At 52.9% G+C, this 26,938-nt stretch overlaps 6 protein-coding genes across 6 annotated transcripts; 1 reads left to right on the forward strand and 5 right to left on the reverse strand.

Annotated features, from left to right (window-relative positions):
- Positions 1 to 657: 657 nt before the first annotated feature.
- Positions 658 to 4,556, reverse strand: pmcB (putative calcium-translocating P-type ATPase(PMCA-type); the record flags this gene model as incomplete). The annotated part of the gene is made up of 5 exons (XM_053096538.1): positions 658 to 2,819; positions 2,870 to 3,012; positions 3,066 to 3,496; positions 3,549 to 4,406; positions 4,488 to 4,556. The coding sequence occupies 5 exons, from the start codon at positions 4,554 to 4,556 to the stop codon at positions 658 to 660; spliced, it is 3,663 nt and encodes a 1,220-aa protein (XP_052959370.1).
- Positions 4,557 to 6,275: 1,719 nt separating this feature from the next.
- KD926_000991 (FAD binding domain protein) lies at positions 6,276 to 8,168 on the reverse strand (the record flags this gene model as incomplete). The annotated part of the gene is made up of 3 exons (XM_053096539.1): positions 6,276 to 6,916; positions 6,974 to 7,464; positions 7,540 to 8,168. The coding sequence occupies 3 exons, from the start codon at positions 8,166 to 8,168 to the stop codon at positions 6,276 to 6,278; spliced, it is 1,761 nt and encodes a 586-aa protein (XP_052959371.1).
- Positions 8,169 to 8,704: 536 nt separating this feature from the next.
- Positions 8,705 to 10,582, reverse strand: KD926_000992 (uncharacterized protein; the record flags this gene model as incomplete). Its single annotated transcript, XM_053096541.1, has 1 exon — positions 8,705 to 10,582. One exon carries the CDS (start codon positions 10,580 to 10,582, stop codon positions 8,705 to 8,707), a length of 1,878 nt encoding a protein of 625 aa, XP_052959372.1.
- A 1,910-nt stretch (positions 10,583 to 12,492) lies between these two features.
- erg13 (hydroxymethylglutaryl-CoA synthase) lies at positions 12,493 to 14,140 on the reverse strand (the record flags this gene model as incomplete). Its single annotated transcript, XM_053096542.1, has 4 exons — positions 12,493 to 12,630; positions 12,686 to 13,764; positions 13,878 to 13,980; positions 14,081 to 14,140. 4 exons carry the CDS (start codon positions 14,138 to 14,140, stop codon positions 12,493 to 12,495), a joined length of 1,380 nt encoding a protein of 459 aa, XP_052959373.1.
- Positions 14,141 to 17,130: 2,990 nt separating this feature from the next.
- KD926_000994 (M28 family metallopeptidase) lies at positions 17,131 to 19,856 on the forward strand (the record flags this gene model as incomplete). The annotated part of the gene is made up of 2 exons (XM_053096543.1): positions 17,131 to 19,611; positions 19,671 to 19,856. The coding sequence occupies 2 exons, from the start codon at positions 17,131 to 17,133 to the stop codon at positions 19,854 to 19,856; spliced, it is 2,667 nt and encodes an 888-aa protein (XP_052959374.1).
- Positions 19,857 to 21,363: 1,507 nt separating this feature from the next.
- KD926_000995 (DUF1765-domain-containing protein) lies at positions 21,364 to 24,941 on the reverse strand (the record flags this gene model as incomplete). The annotated part of the gene is made up of 3 exons (XM_053096544.1): positions 21,364 to 22,318; positions 22,365 to 23,939; positions 23,989 to 24,941. The coding sequence occupies 3 exons, from the start codon at positions 24,939 to 24,941 to the stop codon at positions 21,364 to 21,366; spliced, it is 3,483 nt and encodes a 1,160-aa protein (XP_052959375.1).
- Positions 24,942 to 26,938: the final 1,997 nt, after the last annotated feature.

Genomic DNA, 26,938 nt, shown 5'->3' on the forward strand with positions numbered 1-26,938 from the left:
TGTGGTGTGGTGGTTTTGTTTGTTGGAGGGTGGGAGGTAGCTGGGTAGGTAGGTAGGTAGAGGTAGAGGGGTAGGTATCTAGTAGGTAGGTGGTTAGAGTGTTAGCTGGTTTGTTGGTTGGGTGAATTGGTGGATTGACTGGAGGGACATAAGGGATAGGTAGCAGGCATTGGGACGGGGACTGTACCTGGAGATGTCCACGGTCCAGAGGGCAACGTCGGGGGGAGACGCAGCGGAGACGATGACGGGGGACGGCGCGGGTGGCGGTGGACGAGGCGGTGCGCAGGTGTGGCCTAAGGCACCCCTGACTATGCACTTCTACAGGAACAGGCTTGATAACTATGAGAACCTCAATGAATCTAATTAAATTATTTCCCAGTTTTAATGCATCCTATCTTTATGCAGATATGTATGTACCTTGACCACTCTCAACCATACACAATAAATCAGTCCAAAAAAATACAAAATCCCGAATCGCTAAATGCACTATACAACCCAAGTGTATGCTTTATCACAACCAACTCCCTCGTAAATGCTTCCAAAACCAATCAAAACAAAATAAACGCCAGTCAGTCCCGTTATGAAGTTTCCCAATTAATGTACAGGTCTCTCGAAGTGAATATCACCCCTGCCGTATCAATCAATCAATAGCATCATCTATGAAGTCGTAATGGTAATAGGAGGCACCGAGACAGGCGTCATCGGCGCCTCCGGGGTAGCTTGTCGCTGTTTCATATCCGTCAAGATGACGGCTTCCTCGTCCGACGGCACAGGGGTATCATCCCGGGCCGGTTTCTTGAAAACTCGCTTCACGGGCCGCGCGACGGACTTGCCCATGGAACCCACTCCACGCAGGGCCACGACGACCGGGTGCAGGATGATCTTGCCGGCGCGGACGATGGCGTTGAGGGCGAGTTCGATGGGTCGGTCGGGGGTCAGACGCAGCACCACGGCCCAGGGCAGACAGCCGAGAGCGCAGATGATGCACACGGCCCATTGGATGCCGGAGAGCTGGGTGACTCCGAAGGCAGCACCGCCGACGTAGACGATCATTATCTGGCCGCCGATCATGATGCAGTTGATGCCCAGGAACCAGTAGTTGCGGAACATGCCCTCGAAGATGTTCAGGTTGTTGTCGAGTCGGCGGTTGTTGAACTCGTTGAAGATCTGCATCCACACGAAGGTGTTGAACACGATCGTGTTGAGCTCCGTCTGGCCGTTGCTCTCGCTGAGGTGGGCACCGAGGAGTTGGTTGCCGGCGAAGTAGAGCATGAAGGTGATGGCGAGCTGGTAGATGGCCTGGCCTAGGATCATCTTCCACATGATGACGGTGAACAGCGAGGCGCTCTTGGGCACCGGCTTGCGGTTGAGGATCTTCTCGGTCGGCGCATCGGTGGCCAGCGCCAGCGCGGCGAACGTGTCCATGATCAGGTTTACCCACAGCAGCTGCACCGCGTTCAGAACGCTCTGGTTGTCGCTGCTGTAAAGGGAGGAGACGAAGGTCAGCACCACCGCGGTGATGTTGACGGTGATCTGGAACTGGAGGAATTTGGCCACGGCGTCGTTGACAGCTCGGCCCCAGGCAATTGCCGTGACGATCGACTTGAAGTTGTCGTCGAGCAGGATGATGGAACTGGCCTCCTTGGCCACCTCCGTCCCGGCAATGCCCATGGAGAAACCCACGTCGGCCGTCCGCAGCGCTGGGCCGTCGTTGGTCCCATCACCCGTCACCGCGACGGTTTCGCCTAGTTTCTTGAGCTGCGCCACCAGAATGCGTTTGTCCTCGGGCGAGGAGCGAGCGAGGACCTGAAGTCGGGGAATGACCTCGTTCATCTCCTCGTCCGATAGCTGTCGGAATTTGGGACCCTCCATGGCAATGCCGTCCTCGGTCTTGATGCCGCAGGACGATGCGATGGCTGTGGCCGTGGCCATATTGTCACCGGTAACCATTTTCACCTGCACACCGGCCGAGTTGCACTTGTTGATGGCCGCGGGCACCTCGGGTCGGAGGGGGTCCTGGATGCCGACCACCCCAAGCCAAGTCATATCCCGAAAGATTTCCTCGAACTTCGCTGAGTCCGGGTCATCTTCCATATGGATCCCTTTAGGGGGCCAGCTAGGAAGGGTTGGGAAGTCCCGGTACACAAGTCCAATAGTCCGCAGAGACTGGCCGGCATAAGACTCGATGGTATCGAGCATCTTCCGGCTGTCTTCAGCGGTGAACCCGTCAACAGCGACACCATCCTTTGCGTCCACCTCGGACACCTTGGTGGAGCAAGCGCCGACCATGATCTCCGCTGCTCCTTTCACAAGAAGCCGAAAGCCCACAGTCGGTTCCCGGTACACGACGCCCATACACTTGCGGGCGGAGTCAAAGGGGATCAGCTGGACGATGTCCGCCGAGGCCCGCTCGGCGGTGACATCCATGCCGAGATAATCACTGGCTAGTTGCAGCAGGGCCACCTCGGTCTTGCTGCCGATGAATTCCCGGGTACCATTCTTGTCCTCTTCGAAAGCGGTGGAGTTGAGGGCGATGCTCTTGACAATCAGATCACGGGCCTTAGGCGAGCACTGTTTGAGCGTCTCGGCCACCGTGCCAGTACTGGAGTTTTCAGTGCCGGAACTGAAGCTCCGAGGTCCCAAGGTTCCCGCAACGACGGTCATCTTGTTCTGTGTCAGAGTGCCGGTCTTGTCCGAGCAGATCACGGTTGCGTTGCCCATGGTTTCGCAGGCACGCAACACGCGGACAAGGTTGTTTTCCTTGACCATTCGTGTGGTGGCAAAGGCGAGAGCGAGAGTTACCGCAAGCGGAAGGCCCTCTGGATGGCGATTAGCATTGGCTGTGAGAATTTTGACGGAATATACGTACCAGGAATTGCAACCACAATCACGGTGACAGCGACGATCAGAATATCGACAAACTCCTTTCCTTTGACGGCAGGACTGGCGGGATCATGCGAGAGGTTGACAAGGAATCTAATCAACAAGGCGAAGAAAAGAATGATTGCGGCACTGGCATATATCATTAGCAAGAGAAAGATAATAGTCGGTTGGGATGTATTCACCTCGATCCCAACCATCCAATCCAATTAGCAAGCCTCCCCAGCTTGACCTGCAACGGAGTAGGATCATTGGATTCTTGCAGCGACAGCAGAATGCGTCCATAAGTCGAATAGGGCCCAACACTGGTGACCATGTAGGTCCCCACACCTTCGAGCACTTTGCTTCCTGAGATCATGAAAGGGTCGAGCTTCTTCGTGGCTGCGCCGTTGTTGATCTGCCGCAAGACCTCGTAGCCATCGGTCTTCTTCATCTGGTCTGACTCTCCCGTAGCAGAGGACTCGTCACATTTGACGCCGTGGCCCGAGACGAGCAGTCCATCTGCAGGAATGGAGTCACCGGGCTCCAGGTGAAGAACATCTCCGACGGTGATATCAAAGATCGAGATCATGGCCACTTTGCCGGAGCGGACAGCCTTAACCTCGCGGTCATTGTTCTACAGCAGGTTAGACACGGACGACACAAACAGACCAGAATAGGATACTCACTCGCTTGTTGAGTTTGGCAAATTGTCGTTCCTTTTGCCAGTCGTTCGCGGCAGTAACAACCGTTACGATCAAGATGGCCACACAGATAGCAACACCTTCAATCCAGTCAACGCCCGAGCCGGAGCTGGTCGTCTCGTAGATTCCCAGCGAGAGTGAGACGATGGCGGCAATGGTCAGCAAGATGATGATCTTATCATTATAGGCCATCCATAGCAGTTTCAGGAAGCTGGTGGACTTTCGAGCGGGCAGCCGATTCTGACTGAAGACGCGCAGTCGGTCGACGAACTGAGACTCGGCATCCGCCGTTGGCGGCTGAAGAGTCTGGGTAGGTTGCTGCTTTATAGAAGACTTGTCAAGCGATGTTGCTTCGTCAAAACTGACCGACCCTTCCAGGTGGGACTCGTCTATCGATAGACCCGACGTGAGATCGGTTCGCAGGCCGCGTTCGAGACCCCGTAGACCACCGAGGGCCTGGAAGGCAGCGAGAGACTTGGGGTTCTGCAACTTGTTGAGCTGGCCGGGCGAGAAGGCAAATTTGTTGTTTTCCACTTGAAAGTCCTTCTCATTCCGGGCGTCTGGATTCAGGGCGTCGGCCACCGACACATCGTCGTATGTCATGTTGCTGGATATGGCCGTGGTGGCGGCCGAGTTAGCCCTTGACCGGACGGCGGTATCAGCGTTTGAGATGGTTGAATCTGCCCGTGAACGTAGCGTCTCGCCATCTAACGAGTGTGACGTGCGAGGTGGACCATGTTGGACGGTTAACCGGTTAGTATCTAGGGTGGCAGCCATATCTGCTGACGGCGATGGCTGTATAGGGGAGATGTCGGTGCGCCATGGGTTGGGGGAGGAAGACTGCTGGAGGGTATATGAGTATCATGGAGATCGGACCATTTCTCACCAGAGGGCAAGGACCAGGTCTGACACGGGTTTACATACCTCTGTGGCAGGAATCCCTGCAAAAGGATCCAGAAACCCTTCCTGACGAGAATCGTCTGGGGTCGGCATGATGCGACCGACGAACAATGTGATTTGATGAAAATATAGAGACTCCGAGATGGTTTTGACATTAACAGGAGGTATGCATCAGAAATCCCTCAAAATTAAGGGCATGTGCGTGTTCTTTTATTTAGTTGCTTTCTCTTGAGGCTGTGTAAAATGCCTAGACTGCCTAATGTGATAGTCTCCAGTAACGTTTGCATAAGAGATTAGTGTGTCGAAAGGTTATTTCTGATCCTCCCTTTTTACGTTTTATTTCCAAAATATAATTTAAACCAGGATAATAAATATTTGCGGGTCCAAGTTCCTTATTCGATTGCGCCTTTCCTTTCCTCGGTGCAGTTCAGGCGAAAACGGGTAGTTGCCAAGTGTACCAGTGAGAGGATATGGACACGAAAGGCAAGTCGGAGTCACTCTGCAGGGTCTCTCGTCTGCATTGTCTCTAGTGAGAGGGGGGGGAGACGAAACAAGAGAGGCGAGTGACTTAAGCGCCAACATGAGTGGTCCAAAAGACCTGGGTAACATGTCCGGGACGTCTTTCCCCTCTGCACAGCCTCCTTAGACAATCTCCCGAGAAGTCAAAAGGGGGTGAGGGTCGAGATCCTCTTTTTTTTTTCTCACCCTCCTTTAACCGCAAAAAAAGAGCGGGGGCTTCCCCCCTTCCGCCGCTATTCATTCTCGCATCTTGATCTCGAGCTCTGAGTGGAAGCATCAACAATTGGTTAGGCGCCGACTAGGCACGGGATGTTGGTCGTATACAGAAACCGGGGCGGGTAATGAAGCGACGGCGGCGAGAGAGCTCCAACGCCGCCAATCGCGCGATGGAGAGCCGATCAGCATACATGGCATAGCGCATGAGACTCTCTGACTGGCTGGCAGGGAAGCCAAACCTAGGTGTATGGAGTAGAGGGAGCAGGGTCGAGATTTTTGCCGCCAAGTTTCCAGCGAAAGCGAATTGGCGGTCGGCTGCGCCTCATTCATTAAGTCCAGAACGTGTCGTGCACATCAGAGGTATTAATTTGCGTCATAAGCACCAATGGGAAGACTCCGCGAATTATGCTTTTTTTTCTCGCTTTCCATCCTGAAGCTGAGTAGCTTGCCCTCGATGTGACGTTGCCCCCTGACTGTGGCGCAACTCCACGAGGACTCCCCGATGTGGCTGAAGAATGTGGCGGTGCAAATTCCATCATACTGGAATCATTTGGAGGTCATATCCATGGAGGTATCGGTCCTTTGGATTGGATCGCGTGTGTTGCGACTGCGGTTTGATGTCTCATTAATCATTCTTATCTCATAGTGGCTGGTATGACAGATGTATTGTACTCAGCGGTAAACATTCACTCCACCAGGCAAGCTGATTTAGACTGGCATCTAAGGTGGGGGGGATGACTTGAGGCTTAGAAAGTTTAATGCAAGCTTGAGATTGGATTAGATAAGAAAACGACGATGCGAAGTGGAGAGACGAGAAGGAGGGAGAGAGAAGAGAAGAAGCAGAGGGCGGAGGGAAGAGAAGTACTCTCTCCTCTTAGGCAGCATCGTTCTGGTATGGTCACTTACGGTCTGTTGCAGTTATCATGGTCTGTATCGCACGTGATTATACTTATAAATCTGGTATTATTCGTTAATTAAACGTACCGTAATTAAAATAATTGACGAGTGCCTAAGGTAGTACTGCTACTACAGCTAACCACTTCTATCTCACTCCCAAGTTAGGGCTAATCATGGCAACTACCAACTCACTTCGCCCAACTCAGCGTATCGGTTCCCCAAGCCACAGAAACATTCCTTCGACCGCTCGGCCTCGTTGTTCTCTTCGGATTCCTTCCGTCCCAGCACCTCCTCCATCCCCCATGCTATTCTCTCGGCTCCCAGCCTCGCTCCCTCCAGGTTGGGGGCACCTGGTCCCAAACGGAGCGCAGCAAGGCGTCCCGTCAAGAACAGCGGAACGTCGGTCTTCCACATCAGGTCCTCCGTGATACATGGGAATCCCTGTTTGCTCTCGATCGGGTACTCGCGGTTCATGCGTTGCAGCAGCGGAAGCTCCGTGACGTCCGCCCGCATGCCCGTCGCGAAGTAGATGTAGTCGATGCGAGGGAGGTCCGGAATGGGTGGATCGGTGGTGAGACGCCAGGTTTGCGAGGCGGTGCAGAACTCTCGGCCGCTGATCACCGTGCGTGGATGGATGTAGACCCGGTGGCGCGCTGCATGCTGCTTCAGGATCTTCGTGTACCGCGGCGTGATGCTGCCTCCGTTGCGCGCCGCCTGGATCATCTCCAGCCGCTCCTCGTCCGTGTCGGCCGACCAGAACGCGGCCTTTTCGTAGTTGCGGAACTTGCCCATCCAGGACAGGCTGATGTCGAAATGTTTGACTGTGAGAGCGGGTCAGTTATGCCCTGGCTACGAGGCAGATATGACTGGCTTCTCACCTTTGAAATCTGATCGCATGAGCAACCACACTTTGCTGACCCCCTTGCGAAGGGCCATATCCACTATCTGCGCGGAGGAAAGGCCTCCGCCCACGACGACCAGGTTAGTCTGCTGCCGTTGCTGGATCTTCTGCCTGACGTTGGGACTGGGGAAGGTCCGGATTTCCGCGCTGTGGCAGGCCCCGTGCTCCTCTTCTTTCGTCAATTTGAACGGAAAGATTTTCGTTCGACCGGGTCCGATGGCCAGTACTACTGCTTTACTATAGAGCTTCGTTCCGTCGGTCGTAGTCACCGTGAATATTTTGTCAGATGGCGACAACTCCGGGTGGACGTCGTATTGGAGATCCTCCACCTCGCACTGCGAGATCCTGCCGGGATTGTCGAGTCCGTACCGCGATGCGATGCTAGAACAGTAATCGGAAAAGAGGCCCGTTGACGGAGAGAAGTAGTCTTTTCGATCTCGTTCATCGATCTCCGCTTCTCCGATAACCCTACACAGTGTCATATCCCGTATTAGCCATCGGCATTCTCAAAGAGCTGATCAAGAACAAGAGGGTATCTCTCACTGGGACTTCGTCTGTAACTTCTTTTTTTTCTTATGCTTGCTCAACTCTTTCCCCACGCAACCGGAAATCTCCCAGAGATCTCTCTCCCGGCCCGTCTCCTGCGCATACGCCAACATACCGTCCCGATCACTCGGATCGACATGAAAGAACATGGGACTCCGGAGCTGCTCGATCTCCAGGGTCTTGAACGCCCGGTTCCATCTCTCCATCCATCTATCACCCGTGCTATCCAGCACCATCATCGACAAGGCGCCTTCCTTGTGCTGACTCTCATCTTCGAAGTCGATGTCAGATACGGACGATGTCGGCGAAGACGACAACGGCGGGGGCGAGGACGATAATGACGAGGCAGAGGGATGATGGGATTGACTCGCGCGCCGGGAATCGAAACCCTGCCATTTCTCGGCCTTGACTCCCTTCATCTTCCGATGGTGTGAGCGCACAAGGGCCATTCGGCCGCGGTGTTTGTTGATCCAGTGGTATCGTTGATGCTCTTCGTCCGTGAACATGGCGGAGGGGGTCTCTTCGTTCAAGCGCGCTGCGACGGCCAGGCCGCAGGGCCCGGCACCGACGACGATTACATCGAGGAGATCGGGGAATGAGGCCGTGGTTGTTGTAGGGCCCGCCATTGTTTTTTAGTGTTCTTGTTTTGCGGGGTGGGAGGCTGTGGTTATGATCGATAAGGGTCGGGTTGATCAGGATATTATTAGGAACGATAGAAAGGTGTATGAAGACTCGATTCACATCCCTGCGTCCGTTTACTCATGGCATCTCTTATAGAATGCGCGGTGGCTGATGACCTTACCTCGGTGATCCTCTCTCACAGGGTACTCGGATCCCAAGGTCCTTGGGAGTGGCTCGAGATGGGAAACAATGCACGGTCCACGGCATGATTGGCGTCACGAGGACCTTGGGGAAGATGAGGAGTATCGAATAGAAGAGTAATCGTGACGATTCGTATTAACTACCTTGCAAGTTATGCTGTTTGGGTTCTTTGTTCTTTGTTCTCAATAGGCGCTGCTGCGGGAACGGGTAAGGACGCTGTCCACTGTGGGTAGAGAAAGGTATTCTATTTCGCAGAGACCTTTTGAACATTATAATTATTATCCCAAATAGAATTTATCAACAGAACTACATAAGATGAAACAGATTCCCTTTCCATACATCATTTGTGCCATTTCTTCGGTTTGGGCTCCCCGGCTCGCGAACGCGGAACTCCTCCCCCCTCGCGTCGATGCCAGGCATCCTGCGGCCATACCCAACCGCGCACTCTCTTCGCATCGCGACGCTCGCCGATTTGCGGCTGTGGGATCCAACTGTCCTTTCCTTCCGGTAAGATACGCTGTCGCGTCAATGCCCCCGGTCCGCCGACGTTGAGGTGCGCCGACGGCTGAGACGGCAAGGGCACCGACTTTGATAGCATCAGCAAGAAATATAGCGCTAGGTTGGCCGTCAGGGGTACATCGAGGGCGTTTGGAGCCGGTTCCGGGGTTCCGTCGAGGAGCGGAGACTGGCTGGCTAGCGAGCTGTCGCTGGACGGCGTCGGGGAACTGGTGTAGGGTTCTGATGTTCTCGAGCCTCTGCTCCTGCTACCGTGTCCCGCGGCAATCTTCGTGGGGATGGGAGGGGAGACTTCCAAGAAGCCGAAGTAGGGTACGTCGTCGCCTTCGTCGCACCCTGCTCGGACGCAAACAAGCTCGATCTCGGTGATGATGAAGCCATACCGACAGGAGTGTTCGCGCATGCACCGCTGAAGGTGCGCCAGGCCATTGAGATACTCAACTCGTCGATGGGGGGCTTCGTTGCGCATCCCGGTGTTCCAACGGTCGAAGGTCTTGACGATGCCAACGAGCCGGCCGCGGGGCAACCCAGAGCTCGTTTGTTCGCTGTCCGAGGCATAGTTGGCCAGGAAATGTGGTCCCCCGTAGTTTTTGTTGGCGGTGGTGCGCGGGACCGGAGCCGGGTAGAGCGTCAAATGCTCGGTCCCCTGGGAGACAGCTAGAGCTGCGTTCACGCGGGGCGCATACAGATCATTGATCAGGCTCACCAAGGAGGCCTCGGAGTCGGGTGCAAGGTGAGAGCTTGATACCGCTGTGGGCGGCGTCAAATGCGAAGAGATGGTGGTTTTCAGAAGCTTGGTGAGACCATTGATAGAATTGAAGGTGCGCAGCGAAAAAGAGGTCCAGCTGCGCAGGTTCCGGACGTCCCACCAGAAGTAGTCATGCATTCCCCGGGTAGGGATCACGCTCACATTCCGCACTAGACAAATAGCTTGCGTTGGTGCGGTCAAGTAGCAAAGTAGATTGGTGGATTGAGGGTGGAGTCCATCGCCGGGGTGGACAAACCCGACGGGCGAGCTCTGGGCACTCGGTACTTGAGAGTAGCCATAGGGAGAGCCGGGCAATACCAGCGGCACCTGAGTACAAGTCCGAACACTGACTTGCGCGGTGCCTTGCGAGCAATGTGTGTAGGGCGGGTATACAACGATATTAGGCGTAACCGGCGTCACCGGCGTTGTGGGAGAGGCTTGCGGTATAGAGTACCTAGGCAGCTGCCGGTAGGTGGGGTAGCCGTATCGGTTCAAAGTTGCCTCGTCGATGCTGGAGCAAGACCCTGAGCGAGAGTGCCCGCTGGAAGTTTTGCGCTTGTGCGACGGCGTGATACTGACGGGGGATGACAATGTCGAACCGTGGTGAGAGGAAGCATACATCGGTGAAACCGGAGATAGTAGAGCTGCGGATCCTCCGGCATTGCGCTGCCCCGAAGCCCGGCTGGGAGGGTATGGAAGAGTTCCAGGTGGGTTTCGGGTGTTTGACAAGACACGACGTTGACGTTGCTGGCCACCAACGGGGGCCGGCTCGATTATCACGTCCTGCGATCTGATCTTTGGAAGTAGAGTAGGTCCATGGTGATGCCGGGGCGGCGAGTCATCACTCGCACTGGTGGTCGAGGTGACCGCAGACCATGGGGACGAGTCATTAGAGTACACGGATGAGTCAGACGCATTGCGACTGTGACCACCGGTCCGGATATACTCCCCCATTGGCAGGCCTGGGGGAGTGGTTGGCCGATAGTGAGAGTAGTGAAGTGACATGATGATATATTAAAAGCTTTAGAAGAGAAAGCAGTAGGCCGTAGGTCGATCAATGTCTTCTTGGAAGAGCCAGCTCCCAGTGGTATGTGGAAAGGAATGGTCTTTGCCAGTAGAATGGATTGGTTCAAAATAGAAAGGGCAACTGCGCAGCACTTGAACAGTGAATCACAGGCGGTTCATTGCTTGTATGAATTGCCACGAGGAATTCTTGCATATCCAGACCGGAAATGTTTGGATGTTAAATGCTCTTCAAGCCTGGAGCCACACGACCCCGATGTAAAAGAGATAGCCGGTAAACAGGAGCAGGGGACGACAACATGAAACACAATCTATGCTCCATCTTAACGCCAAACCGCCGGGTTCCTGGGGTGTCCAGAAGCGCAATCGAGAGGGAATCGACATATGGGCTGCCGGCATATCGGATGATGCGCGAAACAAACGATCCTCAGAGCCATTGACGGCCAGCATGACTGTTTCATCTACAGTCGCGCGTCAAAATGTTGCTAAATTTGCATCTTCTGCAGGTCTTCAGATCTAATCGAGATCAAAGGCTTTCCCCGTCTAGGAAATGGTTCGTTGTGATCTAAAATAAGATCTATAATCGGCAGCATTCGCGTTTCATGCTATTCTCGGTCAAATGTTGCTAATTTAATCTCGTCCTTACCCATAAGCGACACGCCTTGGAGTTGTATCAATGGGCGGCAAGAGGGAAGTAAATGACTGGCATACTTTCACAAGATGTGGTCCCTGGGGAAAGTAAGGTGATTGCACTTCGCGGCGCCAAAGATCGAAGAGGAACGGCAACAGAGGCACGAAGAAAGCGCGGGTGCAGACCAATGAAAGCGTGTTTGACCAAGCGCCAGGGCCACAGCAGTAGGTACAATAGTTTCAAGATACCCGAGTCCTAAGAATACACCCACTGAGTGAACGATGCCCATAGCACGGAGCAAATGAAGTTGGGTACCGTACGCGCCGGCTCGCACGACCCAGGTAGGCGCCAGGCTCGCTGAGTGGCTCCTCTTTCTTGAGAACCTGCAGCATGCTTGGCTTCGATGCGGCGGACAAATCACCATCGGGCATGACCGAAATAAAAAAATTGTCCTCCACTACTTTTTTTGGATTGGACAAGCCGGGGAGGAAAAGGAAGATTGAAGATGGGTGACGGCACGATAGGGAGCGCCGGCGGGTAAGGAGTGGACAAACATGATCTAAATCGACCTGCTAAACTGCTATTTTTGAATAAAGGAAGATAGTTTGTTTTGAGTCTGCAGCAGTCTTGACTTTCTGCAGGATCTATCTTTGCACCCTCTGGTGGTTCCACCGAAGTGGTGAGATTGAGGCTGAGGTTGAAGTAGTAACTAAGAGGGCTTAACTAGGGTTCGTTGCTTACCTAAGCTAATAGACTGGCTAGTTAGTTAGTTAACTAAGGGCAGGGTACCTTTCTAATACGATGACTCGATAAGTAAATCATCAAAGTGCGAGAGAAGGCAAAATGCAAAATATTTGTAAGAGTAAAACCATAGATTTGATTAATTATATTGATATCAATAGAGTGAAAAAGAAAAAGAAGCGTTAAAGATCTTCTCGTGAATCCGGAAGCTTTCCAGCGCCACCTTATCTAAAGAGCATCATCATAGTCGTCATCCCGGCTCCTGTATAGGAGGTACCAATCCCCGAAAACCCAGACAAGGCAAAGACAAACAGAAACCATCGTCACACCAGACCTAAATTCTGTACGTGAATCTTAAGATCCTGGTGCCGAGGGAGGAAGTCTAGTGAACCGTCTATGAAGAGAACCGGTCGGGTTCAAAACAGAAAGCAAAGAAAGTGAACAAGGTCTATGAAGTGCTAGGCACAACTTAGGCCTTGACCTCGTATTGGCGTCGGAACATGTCATCAACCTCGGAGAGGTAGTAGGTCTGGGGGTACAGCGTCTCCGTCTTGCCAGAAGGCTTGAAGTTCTTCTTCAGGTGAGCATGCTCACGGAGGACACACATCTAATCGTGCATTAGTCAAGGGGCAGGTTTTACGAGGGGCAAAACGGATCCTTACATCATCGTAAGCCTGAGGAGGCAGAACAGTTCGGCCGTTGAGACGGTTGTGGAGGTCGAGCTTCTCAACCATGTAGGACACGTCGCCGACAATCTTGGCGCTGTACATGGAAGCGGCAAGACCACTGCCGTAGGAGAAGATTCCAACACGCTTGGCCTCGGCAGGATCAAACTTGACGTTGGAGATCAAGCTGGCCAGACCAGCGTAGACGGTAGCAGTGTACATGTTACCGCAAAGGGTGGCCACGTCCAAACCGGGGCGCACACGCTCGGCATAGCGCTTCTTAGTCAGGCCCATGAAGGTCTTCTCGACGTTCTTGTCGGTCACGGACTGGTCGTAGGTCAGGTCACGCAGCTCGGGGGCGACCTCGGCGAAGGCGGGGTGGGAGGGGTTGGCGAGGTAATCGTTGTACAGCATACGACCGAACGACTTCTGGACCAGCTTGCAAGTGGGAGCGTGGTACAGGATGTAGTCAAATCGGTCCAAGGGGGTCTTGCTGTCGTCCTGGGCAGTGCCGTTGCTGCCGTTCTGGGCCTTCTCCTTCAGAGTCTTCTCACGAGCGTCGTAGGCCTTGTAGCAGGCATCGACGGCCTCGGTGTAGCACTTGAGCGAGAAGTGGCCGTCAACAACGGGGTACTCGCTGGTCAGGTCAGGCTTGAAGAAGTCGTAGGCGTGGGTGATGTAGCTGCCACGGAGACCGGGTTCGAAGACAATAGGAGCGTCGGGGCCGATCAGCATGGCAACGCAGCCAGCACCACCGGTGGGGCGAGCGGCACCCTTGGCGTACAGGGCAATGTCACCGCAGACGACGATAGCATCTCTACCGTCCCAGGCGGAGGACTCGACCCAGTTGATGCTGTTGAAGACGGCGTTGGTACCTCCGTAGCAAGCGTTGACGGTGTCGACACCCTCGATGTTGGTGTTCTCGGGGGCGAAGAGCTGCATCAGGACGGACTTGACGGACTTGGACTTGTCCAGGAGGGTCTCGGTACCAACTTCCAGACGGCCAACGTTGTTCTTGTCGATGTTGTACTTGCTGATGAGGGAGGAGAGTGTGGTCAGAGCCATGGAGTAGATGTCTGTCCAAGGAAATTGTTAGCATTGTAGCCCCAGGAGGGTACAGGGGTAAAAGAAAGAAAGGGAAAACATGGTCCAAAGTCCAGGAAAGAGGATGGGTGGATAATAAACGTACCCTCGCGGTCATCACAGAAGCTCATCTTGGTCTGGCCCAGACCAATTGTGTACTTGCCCTCACTCACGCCATCGAATTTCTCGAGGTCGGACTGGTCGACACACTGCAAACAATCGTTAGCCCTGAACCCCACTTTTGCTTTCTTTGTTATTGTTCTCGAGGTTGAAGAACAAGGGATGGAGAGGACTCCAGGAAGGGCATACCTGACTGGGGAAGTAGACCTCAATGGCCTTGATACCAATGTTCTGGGGACGAGCAGACATAATGGCGGTGTGATAAGGGGGGAAGATGGGTAGGAATCGAGGGGCGGAAGAATCACAGAGGGGTATCAGGAAGAAGAGGAATTGGAGAGATTTGACAGGAGTATAAACGAAGGGGGAGGGGGAGGAAGGATGTCAAGTAGGGAAATATGGAGGAGAAGAGAGAAGAAGAGAGAGAGAAAAAAGGACCGAGAAGGAAGGAGAGAGAGAGCGAGTGAGGTGTAGATATAAGATAATAATTCTTGCCCTTGCAAAGCCAACGTGAACGAAGCTGGTTCGTTATCGGCTAGTCTTGCTTCCAGGCGGGTCCCTTTTTTTTTTTTTAATCCAGGCAACTTTCAGGCGCCTTCCCGGGCTGGCGGGGGGTTATCGCAGCCTGAGGTGTATACCCTTGACCATAAGAAGTTAGCGGGGTGACCGAACAGGGAATAGCCCACTGGATCCAGGCGTGACCCGAGCGGATCAACAGATTAAAAAAATCCCCACTGCTTCTCCAGGATGGGATATACACGGTACTCTACATACTAGAAGCCCTTTCTATGAGACAATTCTTGCATTTTCTGCGCTCGTTGCGTTGTCTGGAAAGCCCCTGACCGTCTCTGACTTCGGCCCCTTTTCGACTTTTTCTCGTCTGCTTGCTTTCCTCCGGTCTGACCTCACCGACTCTTCGTGCGACTCGTCTTCCTCGTAATGTTCCCGTCCTATCGCGAACCTCCGAGATGCGATACTTCGGACTCGACCTGACCAGCTGGTGAAAGCAACGAGAGAGACTACCTAGATGGTTGGGAATGCTTCCTCGGTCAACCCCCCCCCCCCCAATCACGATAAATGGACCGCGTAGGACGGAGTACCTCTCGTACTCCCATACACATCTACATTCCGACAGAGTACATGCATACGTACATACATACATACATACCACAGTACTCTGTACGCAGACTTACATACTGCATAAATCTCAATGCAAGCATGATCGACGGTCTATCAGGCCATCAGAAATTGCCACCTTAGAATCGGCATCATGTATTTGGCCGATATGAGCGTCAATGATTTCAGCCGTCGTATTCCTGAGCTTGCTGAATCCGTGGATCCTCGTCCCTATCAAATGATGCTAGCATACTACGGAGTAGACTTCCTGGTCCCCTCGTGTCGAACTACTAAATTGGATTGTCGGCCGAGGCTGACATAGCCTTGAACAGAAAAAAGAAAAAAAATTGAAAGACAAATAATAATCAAGAGGAGCGATATCAGGTTCCCGTCGGGTTCCTCGTTCCCAACTCTCACATCTCTTCATCTCTTCCTTTCTTCATATCAACGAGCCCCTCCCCCAACGTCATTTTTTAGATAATATTGTCCACTCTGCACGACAGCGATGCAGGCCGGTCAGCCCATCCCAACGATAATAAAAATCTATTCCAGGATTAATCAATCTTATCATGTGGATCCCTACGGGCGAAACAAGGGCCAACGGGCTCCGTTTTGCCGAGAACTTCGTCTGGAACAAGGATTCCTGTGGATGCCACTCCCTGCGAAGAAACCCCGACTACGGACTGATTCGGTGATTACGGAGTAACTAGGTTGTCAAAATGAAAGTGGGACACTAGGAATACATGCACATACATGGCCCGACGGAAAGAACCGATCTCTGCCAAAACCTCTTGCGGTATTCAACCCCGAGGTGGAATGCCAAGGGGGGTACCTATTCGTCATGCTCATTCCACACGCGGACTCGGATCAATCGAGTAGGTAGAATCGTCAGAAGACTCCACTGCGTTTCCGGTCTTGAGTCTCCGGCTGGTAGCGGCCCATTGCAATATCTTGTGTGCCTCGCTTGCTGGACCGGGAGTCCAGGACCATGCGACAAGTCGTCACCGTTCAACGGCTGATCCGGTCTAGCCGGCAAGGAAATCGTCTTGGAAGTGGTCAGTGGGTTGGGTCCTCCGTGAAAGAAAAGAGCCCTCGGGTTTCTATAGTTCTAGGCTTTCTGGTCTTTGCCGATAGATATATACCCCGGGACTACGGAGTATATATACAGTACGCACGATGAATATCTGTCAATTCAAGTTCTTCGCCAGACATTGTTGGTTAAATCGTATGGTGCAAGGATTTTGCCGTGGACAAGCCATGAGAACCTCACACTGAGCATTGGAGGCTTGAACTAGCCTTCTCTTCAGCTGAATCCTCGCCCATTAGGACTGCCCTGTAGATCAAACGGTCGTCGGTTCCTAGTGATGAGACGTTATGACAGTACCTGACGGCAGCCTTGGTATGGTCACAGAGGGAAGAGTACCTGCAATGAGGGGTAGTACGGGCAGAAGAACAAGTATCTGTGGCTGTACTGCCAGGGGCATCCGCGGTATGTAACTGTAAGAGATGTATCAATACCGGTACCCCGTCACCGTTTTGGTCTGTCCCTCTTTTCCCAATTTTGCAGTCTCGCCTTTTCCTTTTCCTTTTCTCTTTCCTCCCCCTCCAAACAATCGTTGAGCTTCCTTATCTTTGTTCCATCCTGTCAGTGCAATTCCATCCTTCATTGTTGCTTCTCATCTCCATCATGATGGGAGAGTCGGACCTGCATCTCTACGGGGATGAGAGTGCCTGGCAGCCTGTGGGCGCACCAAAACCCTTCTGCCTGCTTACTATTCCTTACTATCAGAGTGCCGAGCGTGGGTCACTTCTCTTGTCTGGCCTGCGCCACGCCTGTTCCGTGACGGTCTGGGGAAAAGCAGCGCCGCCTGCGACGCTTCGATAACCTCACTCCTTTTTGCCCGGAATTCGCCTTCTTCGGCCCCCCTCTCGCCTTCCACCTAACCTCCCCCCCTTAAACTTCCCTTCTTTTTCGCTGCCCCTTTCGGCCGTTTGGATCTTCCCTCCAATCGGGGAGCATGTCTGCGACTGTCACTCCTTTCCTTTCCAGACCATGATCCCGCTTAGTCCGGTATCTGTGACTGTGTCCAACTCGCACGGCTCCCCGGAGCCCCGTACCTGCCACCATGGGCAACGACGATAAAATCCAATACGAAGCACTCCCTATCCCCACCTACGATGAGGCTACTGCCTCTCGCCCGAGCTCGTCGCGATCCGAACATGATCCCGACGAACCCAGCAGCCATGCCGAAAGACAGGGCTTACTCCATGATGCCGACGCTAATACGACACACGAGGGACACCGATCCCGATTTCATGGCTACCATCCTCCCACCGTCGAGTCCGCTCGGAATAGCGTCGACGACCTCGAATCGTCGGCCCCGGGGTCGGAAAGAGGCTCCCTCGAGGACCTGCAGCGGGAACTCGCTCAGATGGACGTGGAGGACCCGAATCAACGGCCAAGCCGGCATTCGAGATTGCGCGCTCAAGTTTCCAAACGCTTCAACAGTCTGACTCGCACCCTATCCTCGATACACCTCCCGCTGCGTCGATACCTTCCAAGCTTCCGTTTCACCGTCAACCTCGACACCGCTCGCTCAACAATGCAAAACCACGGGTGCATGATCATGCTGCGTGTGTTCGGCCTGCTACTAGTGGTTACCGTCGTTTATGTGTTCTTTGTTTCGGATATCTTCAATATGAACACCCGATTCATTATGGGACAGTCCTACAGTGCAGCATCCGTGGAGAATTTTGTCCAGGGCCACATCAACGAAACGAACATCGCAGAGAATCTGAGAAGGGTCACACAGTTTCCTCACATGGCTGGCACCGAAGGAAGCTACGTGTTGGCGGAATGGATCGAACAAGAATTCCGGAACGCCGGACTGGATGAGATCGAAATGGAGGAGTTCCAGGTATACCTCAACTATCCCACCTCCGATGGAAGGAGGGTGGCTATTGTCGACCCCCCAGACCTGGCCTGGGAAGCGAAGCTCGAGGAAGACATCAAAGACGACAATCAGCGAACACCGGTCTTCCACGGTCACTCGAAATCGGGGAATGTTACGGGACCGCTTGTGTATGCGAACTACGGTTCCAAAGACGACTTTCAATACCTGGCAGACCAGGGGGTCTCTGTGAACGGCTCTATAGCATTGGTTCGATATTACGGGTCTGAAACTGATCGGGCCCTGAAAGTTAAAGCCGCCGAACTAGCAGGTGCTGTCGGCTGCATCATCTACTCTGATCCGTCGGAGGACGGCTTTGTGCGCGGGGAACCCTTTCCAAAGGGGCGATATATGCCAGCAGACGGCGTACAAAGAGGCGGTGTAAGTTTGATGTCATGGGTTGTCGGAGACGTCTTGTCTCCAGGGTTTGCATCCACGCCAGACGAGAGCAAGAGACTTAAACCGGAGGAAAGCCAGGGGTTAACGGGTATCCCAAGCTTGCCGTTGGCCTGGCGCGATGCCCAGAAACTCTTACAAGCTCTCAAAGGCCATGGCTCCAAGGTTCCTAGGAAGTGGGTTGGTGGTGTGCCGAAGATCGATCAATGGTGGACCGGAAACGAGGACTCACCGACCGTCAATCTCGTGAATCTCCAGGACGAGGTAGAACGGCAGCCCATTTATAATGTGTTTGGAAGAATTGTTGGCCTTGAACAACCGGAAAAGAAAATTATCGTCGGCAACCATCGGGATTCATGGTGTCTCGGCAGCGCCGATCCAGGAAGCGGTACTGCCGTCTTCCTCGAGCTTGTTCGGGTGTTTGGCGAGCTACTTGAACTGGGGTGGCGCCCGTTACGTACCATCGAGTTTGTCAGCTGGGATGCAGAGGAGTACAACATCATCGGCTCCACGGAGCACGTCGAGAAGGAACTGGAGACCTTGCGCGATAATGCATATGCCTACATTAACGTTGATGTCGGTGTCGGAGGCCAGGACTTCGAGGCAGCAGGATGTCCGGTCTTCGAGCGTGTCGTCATGCAGATCCTGGGCCGCATCTCGGATCCGGTCACCAACGAGACGCTGAAAGACATCTGGGAGAAGAAGCAGAAACAGTTGGCTCCTCTGGGGTCTGGCAGTGACTATGTCGCTTTCCAAGACATAGCTGGAACGTCCAGTGTGGATTTCGGATTCACCGGCCAACCATTCCCTTATCATAGTTGTTACGAGAACTGGGACTGGATGACGAAGTTCGGAGACCCAGGATTCCGTTACCATAAGAGCTTGGGCCAGTTCTGGGGTTTGCTGCTCCTCCAATTTGCGGACAGCCCGATCTTGCCCTTCGATTTGGAGATTTACGCAGAGCGCATCGCCGTCTATGTTACCGATCTGGAGAATTACGCCAAGTCCAAGAAGGTTCCAATCGCCCACAAAGATAAGGCTGGTCGGGATGTCTCCGTCACCTTTGAGGCTCTGTATAACGCCGCCGCGAAATTCCAGGGCGACGCTGCTAAGTTCCAAAAGTGGGCTCAGGTGTGGCACGACGCAGTCTGGGGATCCGGAGGCTTTGAAAACAACGTGATGGCTATTCAACGGATGTCTTATAATGCTCGGATGGCTGCTTTTGAAACCCATCTTTTGGACGATCGAGAGGATGGCGGAGTAAGTGATTTTTGGACTAGAGAACAAGGCTGTTCCAGGCTAACGAATTTGCGTTCCAGGTACCCAATCGCACACAATTCAAGCATGTTATATTCGGTCCCCAGTTGTGGTCTGGCTATGATCCGACCTTCTTCCCAGCTATTCGGGACAGCATTGATTCAGGCAACTGGACCCAAACCCAGGAATGGGTGGACCGAGTCGCGGGCATCCTGCATAGCGCCAGCGATCAACTCTTCCATAACTGACCTTGATGGCCTTTTCATTTTCTCTGATATACTCTTCCCATTGGACATACCAACTTGTTCTTTCTTAATGGCTTAAAACCTTCACCCTTTCCCCGCACAAAGGCACCCTGATTTCACAACACCTGTCCCCAAAAAGTATCTTAGACCACTCTGCCGTTCTTAGACTCTATGCCACGCCTGTATTGACATATTTCAAGTCAATGTGTTTGAAACACCTTATCTTCTGTTTCTTTTATTCGTGTCAATGTTCCACAGCGGTGATCCCATTTCGTTTGTGTCTGTCTGCCTTGTCAGAAAAGGGGAGGGACGCGTTCGATTTTGATACATTTTCAACTCCCTCTATCTCCCTTCGTGTGCTATATCCATCTGTCTATGCATCTATCGATCTATTTAATTGTCCATCTATCGTTCTATCTCTTCAACAACGGGTGTTTTTGGTCATCAATTATGTTTTTTCTTCTAGCCCGGATCTATCCTTCTTGGTTGATATTGATGTTGATGTTGGCGTCGATGTTCTCTCGTCTTTTTCTCTATCTTTGTCTTCGTAATGCTGATTCCGTCCGTCGGTTTCTTTTAACTTTCTGATGTATTGACCCTGATCTTTAAGGAAGAGAGAATTGAATGCAAGGGAATGCACACAGCACGAGCAACTACATGCTCCGCTAAATTCTACTGATCAAACCTCGCCTGATCTTTTAATCTTCCTTTTGTCTAGATCGATTAGATCGAACCATTAGAAATTGCTGTGTACTTAAACTAGACTGCTATAGTCTAGAACTAGCCGGTGAGAAAGAAATAGACGCACACCAGATTCTTCGTTGGTATAGTTTTATGGGTAGAATGTCCGTTCTACAGTTCTTAGTAGTAAAAATGACTTGACTAGTAAGTAGTAGGAACTCATTCGAGTTCACCCAACCAACCACACAAATAAAAAACATTAGAATTACAGACATAGAGAAACAGCCTCGGAAACACCTAGATATGAAGAGATCAATTGATGAAAAGAAAATAAAAAACAGAAGTAAAGGACCCTTGTCCGTGCGCCGCTAAATGTATCAGACGCCAATGAGTTATATATACAATGCCTGGCTGGTAATAGTAAAGAGCTCCAGATAAAGAAATGAAAAAACAAGGACCAGTTGAGGGAGGTCGAGGAGAAAAAAAAAAAAAAGACCTTTGAGCAATGCAATTACCCCTTTGTCCTTTCGGAGAATGATTGAGGAATAGAAAAGGCAAAGATGAAAAAAGTGAAAAAGAGAACGCCTTCCCCGGTCCCGAATTATGTGTGAAAAGACCAACGAGATAAGAGGATTTAAAAAGGAAGGGAAAATGGGAGCAGATAGAGAAAGGTAAGACAATCAACGCCATGGTAGTCCCCGTGCCTAATAGAAACAAACGGTCTATGTAGTCTAAGCAAAATCGAGAATTGTTGTCGAATCTCCGGGAAAGGACAAAGGGTGTGTGATTAAGCAGCACATGCACGCTCAAAGTGACTGTCGACTGCGACTCATTTCCTGAAACTCTCAACGCCCAGCGTTGGGGTTTCGACCATCCGATCGCAAGGAACACCTTCGTCACGCCTCCGAGAGAAGAAGCTATCGCATTCGGACACAATCTGCGCCCATTCAGCAAGAGCACGGCCTGCGTACTTACTTGCCACGAGACTGTCCTTTAACGCAAGCGTAAGGTCTGGCTCGCTGGTTGCTTTTTCAGAAGCCGAAGCTGTGTCAGATCCAGTCATAGCCGTGTCGTCCACAGCCGAGTCATTCTTCCTCTCATCCTCGATTTGTCTGGCGGATGCAGAATCGGACGTTGATTCGGAGCCGTCGGATTTGGCTACTGAGCTCCGAAGTTGTAGGTGCAATTGAGCTGCAACTGGGATGCAGGGAGTGTACAGGCGCTTGTTCCGACCGGGCCATTGGGGCCGGTCCATCCATTCCAGAGAAAATTTAAAGGAATACGGCTGGTGGGCGGTTTTGGGCCGAGCGAGCTCCCCAGAGTGATTCTGAGGGCGCCAGTGACCATCCAGGCACTTATCGGCTGCCACCATGGTGTCCGATCCACTGGTGTCGGACTCGTCGGAGCTGCTCGTAGGCGAGCTATCTCCGCTGGATTTGGCGCTCGATGACCCGCCAAACATGGCTTTCAGAAGATTCCATCGCTTTTTGGGGGGCGGAGGCATCTCAGGGGCTGGAATGGGATCGGCGGGCTGTGAAGAGGTGTTGCTGGTAGAGGTGGTTTGCTCGGATGGAATAGAGGGTACAACACGATCAAAAGATACGAATAGATTTGCCGGGGATAGAGGGTTATCACATCGAATGATGATGATCCTGCGTCCTGGTGCCGGCGTACAGGGGGCGGAAGACAGCAGCGCGGAGGCGGTTTCTTCAGCTCGAGTTTGGAACGCAAGAAAGTACCGCCAAATCCGATGCAGTCGACTCGATAGTGTCTCATAAATTCTCCTGGTTTGATCAGCGGTTGTTCGTCAATAAGCAGGTGTATACTTACGAGTCGAGAGGAGTTGGATCGCCATTAAATCTTCCCAGCCTCCAACACACCAGGCGATGAAAATAGGCACGAACCATAGGGCTCCAGTGATTGAAATAGTGAAAGAACAAGGGTTCATGCAAGAGGAACCCGAGGCAGAGATCTTCCTTGCGCTCCTCGGAAGCAGTCCACGGACCCCAGATGGCGAAGAGAAACGAGAATACCCGTACTTCAGTCAGGGAATTGTGGCTTTGAATCATCTGCTTGCAAACTTGCTGCCAGAATTTCCAGTCAAAAATCTCGGGTTCGTCCGATGTGCGCGAGTAACGAGTCATGATAGGAACAAATTCTTCCACGAAATCGCACAGTAAGAAGCATGCGTTGTGGTCAAAAAGCGACGTCATCTGAGCCGCTGTTTTCATGATTGTGGAGAATGATTCAGCGTATAATAGCCGGGCTCGTTTCGGCTCGACAGAAGACTCGGAGAGAAAGTCTCGAAGGAGAATAATCAATCGGTTCTCGGCCATTGAGCGATGACTGTTAGCAGTTCCCAGGGGAAGAGCCGAGACGGCTGCATCGGCGCCTTCGATAAAGTCATCGAATGTAATGGCAGCGGCAGTGTGCGTATTTTCCGGCGCTTGCGGGATGGACTGTTTGTATAGAGTGTCCTCGAGAACGACGAGAAGCTGGGAATGAACCGGAAGCAGACCTGGCGCTAGAAGCCGCTGCCCTTTCTCAATCTCGCAAGGCAGGGCATCGGCATACAGAATGTGTATGTACTTGACAAAAACGAAGAAGAGATCGGAGTCACGGCCGCACCACCGCGAGACCCATGGGCTCTGCCACGGGAGCTGCGCCGTGCTCAGAGGAACGTCAGGCTTTTGTCGGAGGTATCGGACCAAGGGAGTATGTGCGTGGAAAGCTAGCGATCGCAGAGCCACGGGGAAATTCAATGCCAGGTCCTGGGTGAAGGCGCGCGTGCCGCTGCTTCGATCGATATTTGACTGGGAAAAAATTCGCCTAAACACGCTGGGCGGTGTATTCCATAATCGCACAAGGATATCTGCAACACCCGGGCAGAAAAAGAAGGCATAAGCGCAGGCTTTCCCGCAGAATGCCACCAGGCTGGCGGGGGCGTGTCTCATGGACATCCGCTCCACCACGAACGACATCTGAGACAGCAGGTTTTGCGTGAAGATGTTCCGGATGTTATGGTGGATTGATTCGACGAGGAAATCGGAGCCCGACGAGCCTTCTGAGCTCTCCGATATAGAAGTCGAGGCGTGTTCCAAAGGTTTAGGCGACCTTCCACCGGACGGGGGCACAGGAAACGGGATCCTCCATTCCGGTCGGGTCATAATCCCAACAACAGCCTCGAGATAGACCGGCCTATCCGTGCCTGATATGGATTGGTTGTGTTTGCCATTAAGCATCTCTAGTAACCCGGTCCACCATTTGTTGAGTATGTTGACTCGGCGGTCTAGATCTTCGGGGCGTAGAGATTTATAGGAAGGGTTTGAATGATTACGATTAAGAAACGGAAGGAGTGATGAGCGAATGACATTGGCTTTCAACGCGCTGGACTTTGCTTGAAACCTGCATCGATTAGCGACTAGGCGTGCTTCGTCCGGCCCGCGGTACTTACTTTTGAAAATCCGCCTCGAGGCCACGGAAGACAGCCCAGAGCTCGTCCTTCTTCCGCGGGACATCAACGGGGCCGTGAGCGTTGGCGGCAGAGGGCGGCAACTTGGGCATCGGGGGAAGCACCGGGGTGGACACATTGAAAGAAGCGGTGAGTCGCTCCAGCGAGGTCTTTGTCGAGAGCGGATGAGGCGACGGACTGCCAGGGGTACCGGGGCTGTCTGCCCGACTCTGCGTCACGACGGCTACCGTTGGACGCCGAGGGCGTTTGTTCAGAATAGTCCGCTTGCGAGAGGGGATGGGGGGATCGGGTGCCGGAGCGGAATCAAGTTGAATGCTGTTCTTTGGAGATGGGGATTGCGAGCTCGGTGGCGAGGGCTCGTCGGTGCGCAAGGCCCGTACTCGAGCACTTCTCGCGGACGGCGCGGGCGAACGATGCGGTGCGCTGCTTGATGTCCAAGGTTTCCGGGCTAAGCTGACGAGTCTGCCCGACATTGAGCGCGCCTTGGAGGGGCGTGTGATGGGTTCCGGAGGTGCTGGCGTTTCCGAGGCCTGGGCCTCTGAAGGCCGCGTCTCAGCTGTCTGGGCCTCCACCACCGGTTCGGTTTGCGTTTCTGGGGAAGGAGTTTCCGAGTTGTCGGCGGGAGGAACCAGGGTTTCCCCTTCCACCGTATTGGTCAAATCCTCGCTCGAAACCGTAAACCGGGAGACCGCAATGGTGGTTTTCTCCTTGGAACGAAGGGAGGTCCGTCGCAAGATATCCTTCCCGGCGGCCACATCTTCCTTGGATGGCGAATCGGAATGGTTTGGATATGTCAGGTCGGAGAAGGTCCTTCGCAGACTGGGAGGGCAGGATTCGGCGGCGGCGAGGTCAGGAAGATGGTTGTAGCTGGCGGCACGGGATAGAAAGGCTTGCTCATCTTGGTTGTTCACGGCCTCGGGGTAGATCGACGACATGGTCGAAAGTCGGGCAATGCGGGACTATAGATCCACGAGAAGGGGGCGCCCTAAATAGATGAACATCTCCCCCAGCCGGGAGTGGATGGTAGGTGAAATGGGCGTTGAAGAGACCAGCTCCTCCATGTAAGACGATATAGAGCAAGAGTTAAACCATGAGCGAGAGTCGGTGGTGAGGGGTGGGAGAGCGCGAGAGGTCGACAGAGGAGCGAAGGAAAAGGAATCCGTAGGACCGGGGGGTGGGGGAAGCGTGGGTAGAGAAGTTATCTATAAGGGGGGTGGAGGAATGGCGAGCGACCACGTCAATGCTGGCTAACAGAGGAGCTGAAGCTAACAACCCAATAATAGATGCGATCTTAGTCGGGACCCTTTAAGATATACCCCAGACGAGGGATGATCGTTAGCCCAACGCCGGAGCGAATGAAAGGAAGGCGTATGTTTGATCGACGGAGGGTGGAAATTCCGAGGTAACGAGAGGGCTGGGAAGGGGGGAGAAGGTTAGGAAGGAGAGGCCGGGAGAATTAATTGGGAACAAGGGAGAAGGAAGATTGACAGGAAGAAAGGAAGACAGAGAGGAGGAGAGGAGGAAGAAGAAGAGAAGAAGAAGAAGAAAGGAAAAGGAAAAGGAAAAGGGAGAAAAACGGAGGAGCGAATAATTACGGTACGGTTTGGTATCCGGGTTTAGTGTATGGTGTAGGTATAGTCCAGGGTGTATACACCTACACCTGGGAGTATAGGATAATATATTTCCTATCCGGTAGGAGAAGTAGTTATTCTAATACAATTCATCAGGAATAGGTCATTATCGTCATCATCGTCGCAATTCCTTCTCCTCGGTCTCCATCGTCGTTCGCCATGCATGGATTCATCATACGTGCAGCCAGCACCATCGTACGCCCTCGACCGGAATCAAATCGACTATTATTGTTATTAATTTTTATTCCATTTTTGATTTTTAATTCCTCTCGCTTGGCTCGGATCTACCGCAGGAAAATGCAAGGAAACCGGCCATGAACTCGCCAGGAAACTCGGACTATTGCGAGGGACTCGTCGTAATGAACTCTATACGAGGCCATCCCGTTCATCCATGGATACGCAGAGGCTCGTCTTCTACTACTTGTTAAATTCCTCTCTCTTCTTTCATCATCTCTCGTGCATGCCAATCCTTCGTCGGAGTAGTCTTGCCCTGAGAGTGAGTCAGCCAGCCAGAAACAGACAGACAGACTATCAGTCGATCGTCTCATGCATCTCCACCTGAGTTCTGACCCGTCATCCTGCAAATGGCGTGCATGTACCCAACTCGGCGAGCTCGCTCGTTACTCACCACGGAGGCCCGTCATCAATCAACCTGTCGAGCTTAGCTGTCTCGATCTATTCCCTCCAACCCGCCGGAGACAGGAACATGTGGAATTCTGTCGACGGTCCGGGTCGCCAGTGGCAAATCCCGCGAGTCCGACTCCCTGGAATGTCGTACAATCGAATAATCGCATACTTCTTGTGCATCCTTCGTACGCCGGGAAACAACCGCCGCATTCCACTCTGACGGCGTAAACAATGAGCTGCGTTAGTGCTTAGGATCTCAGGCCCCTCCCTCGGCTCGACCGAGTCAGTCCGGGGCGCAATCGATCACCTCTCGATAGAATAATAGAATACCGAATTTCCAAGATCGTTTCCGACAGTTCAGTGCTCCGTACCTCTGGGGCGCTCAACAAAATAGAGGCGAAAGTTTAAAAAGGTGCAAAGAAAAGCCAACTAAAAGACCGAGGATGGCGGTCTGGAGATGGTGATGGAGCTGTCATATTTCCACCCCGGGGACGCAGAAGGATATCATCTTTAGTTCAGCTGGGAAAACAAAATGAGACTAGCCCAGGGAAGAGGCTTAAACGTAAACATAAACACGACCGTCAACGTCGAAGGCCGGGGGATCCAGCATGTCTCGAAGGGTTGGGAATCCCGCCATGTGCGAGGGCTAAAAATGGCCCTGGAATTCTCTCGAG

The sequence above is a fragment of the Aspergillus affinis genome (genome assembly GCF_023601865.1).
Source record: "Aspergillus affinis strain CMG 70 chromosome Unknown NODE_11_length_483380_cov_85_280398, whole genome shotgun sequence".
Taxonomy (NCBI): Eukaryota; Fungi; Ascomycota; class Eurotiomycetes; order Eurotiales; family Aspergillaceae; genus Aspergillus; species Aspergillus affinis.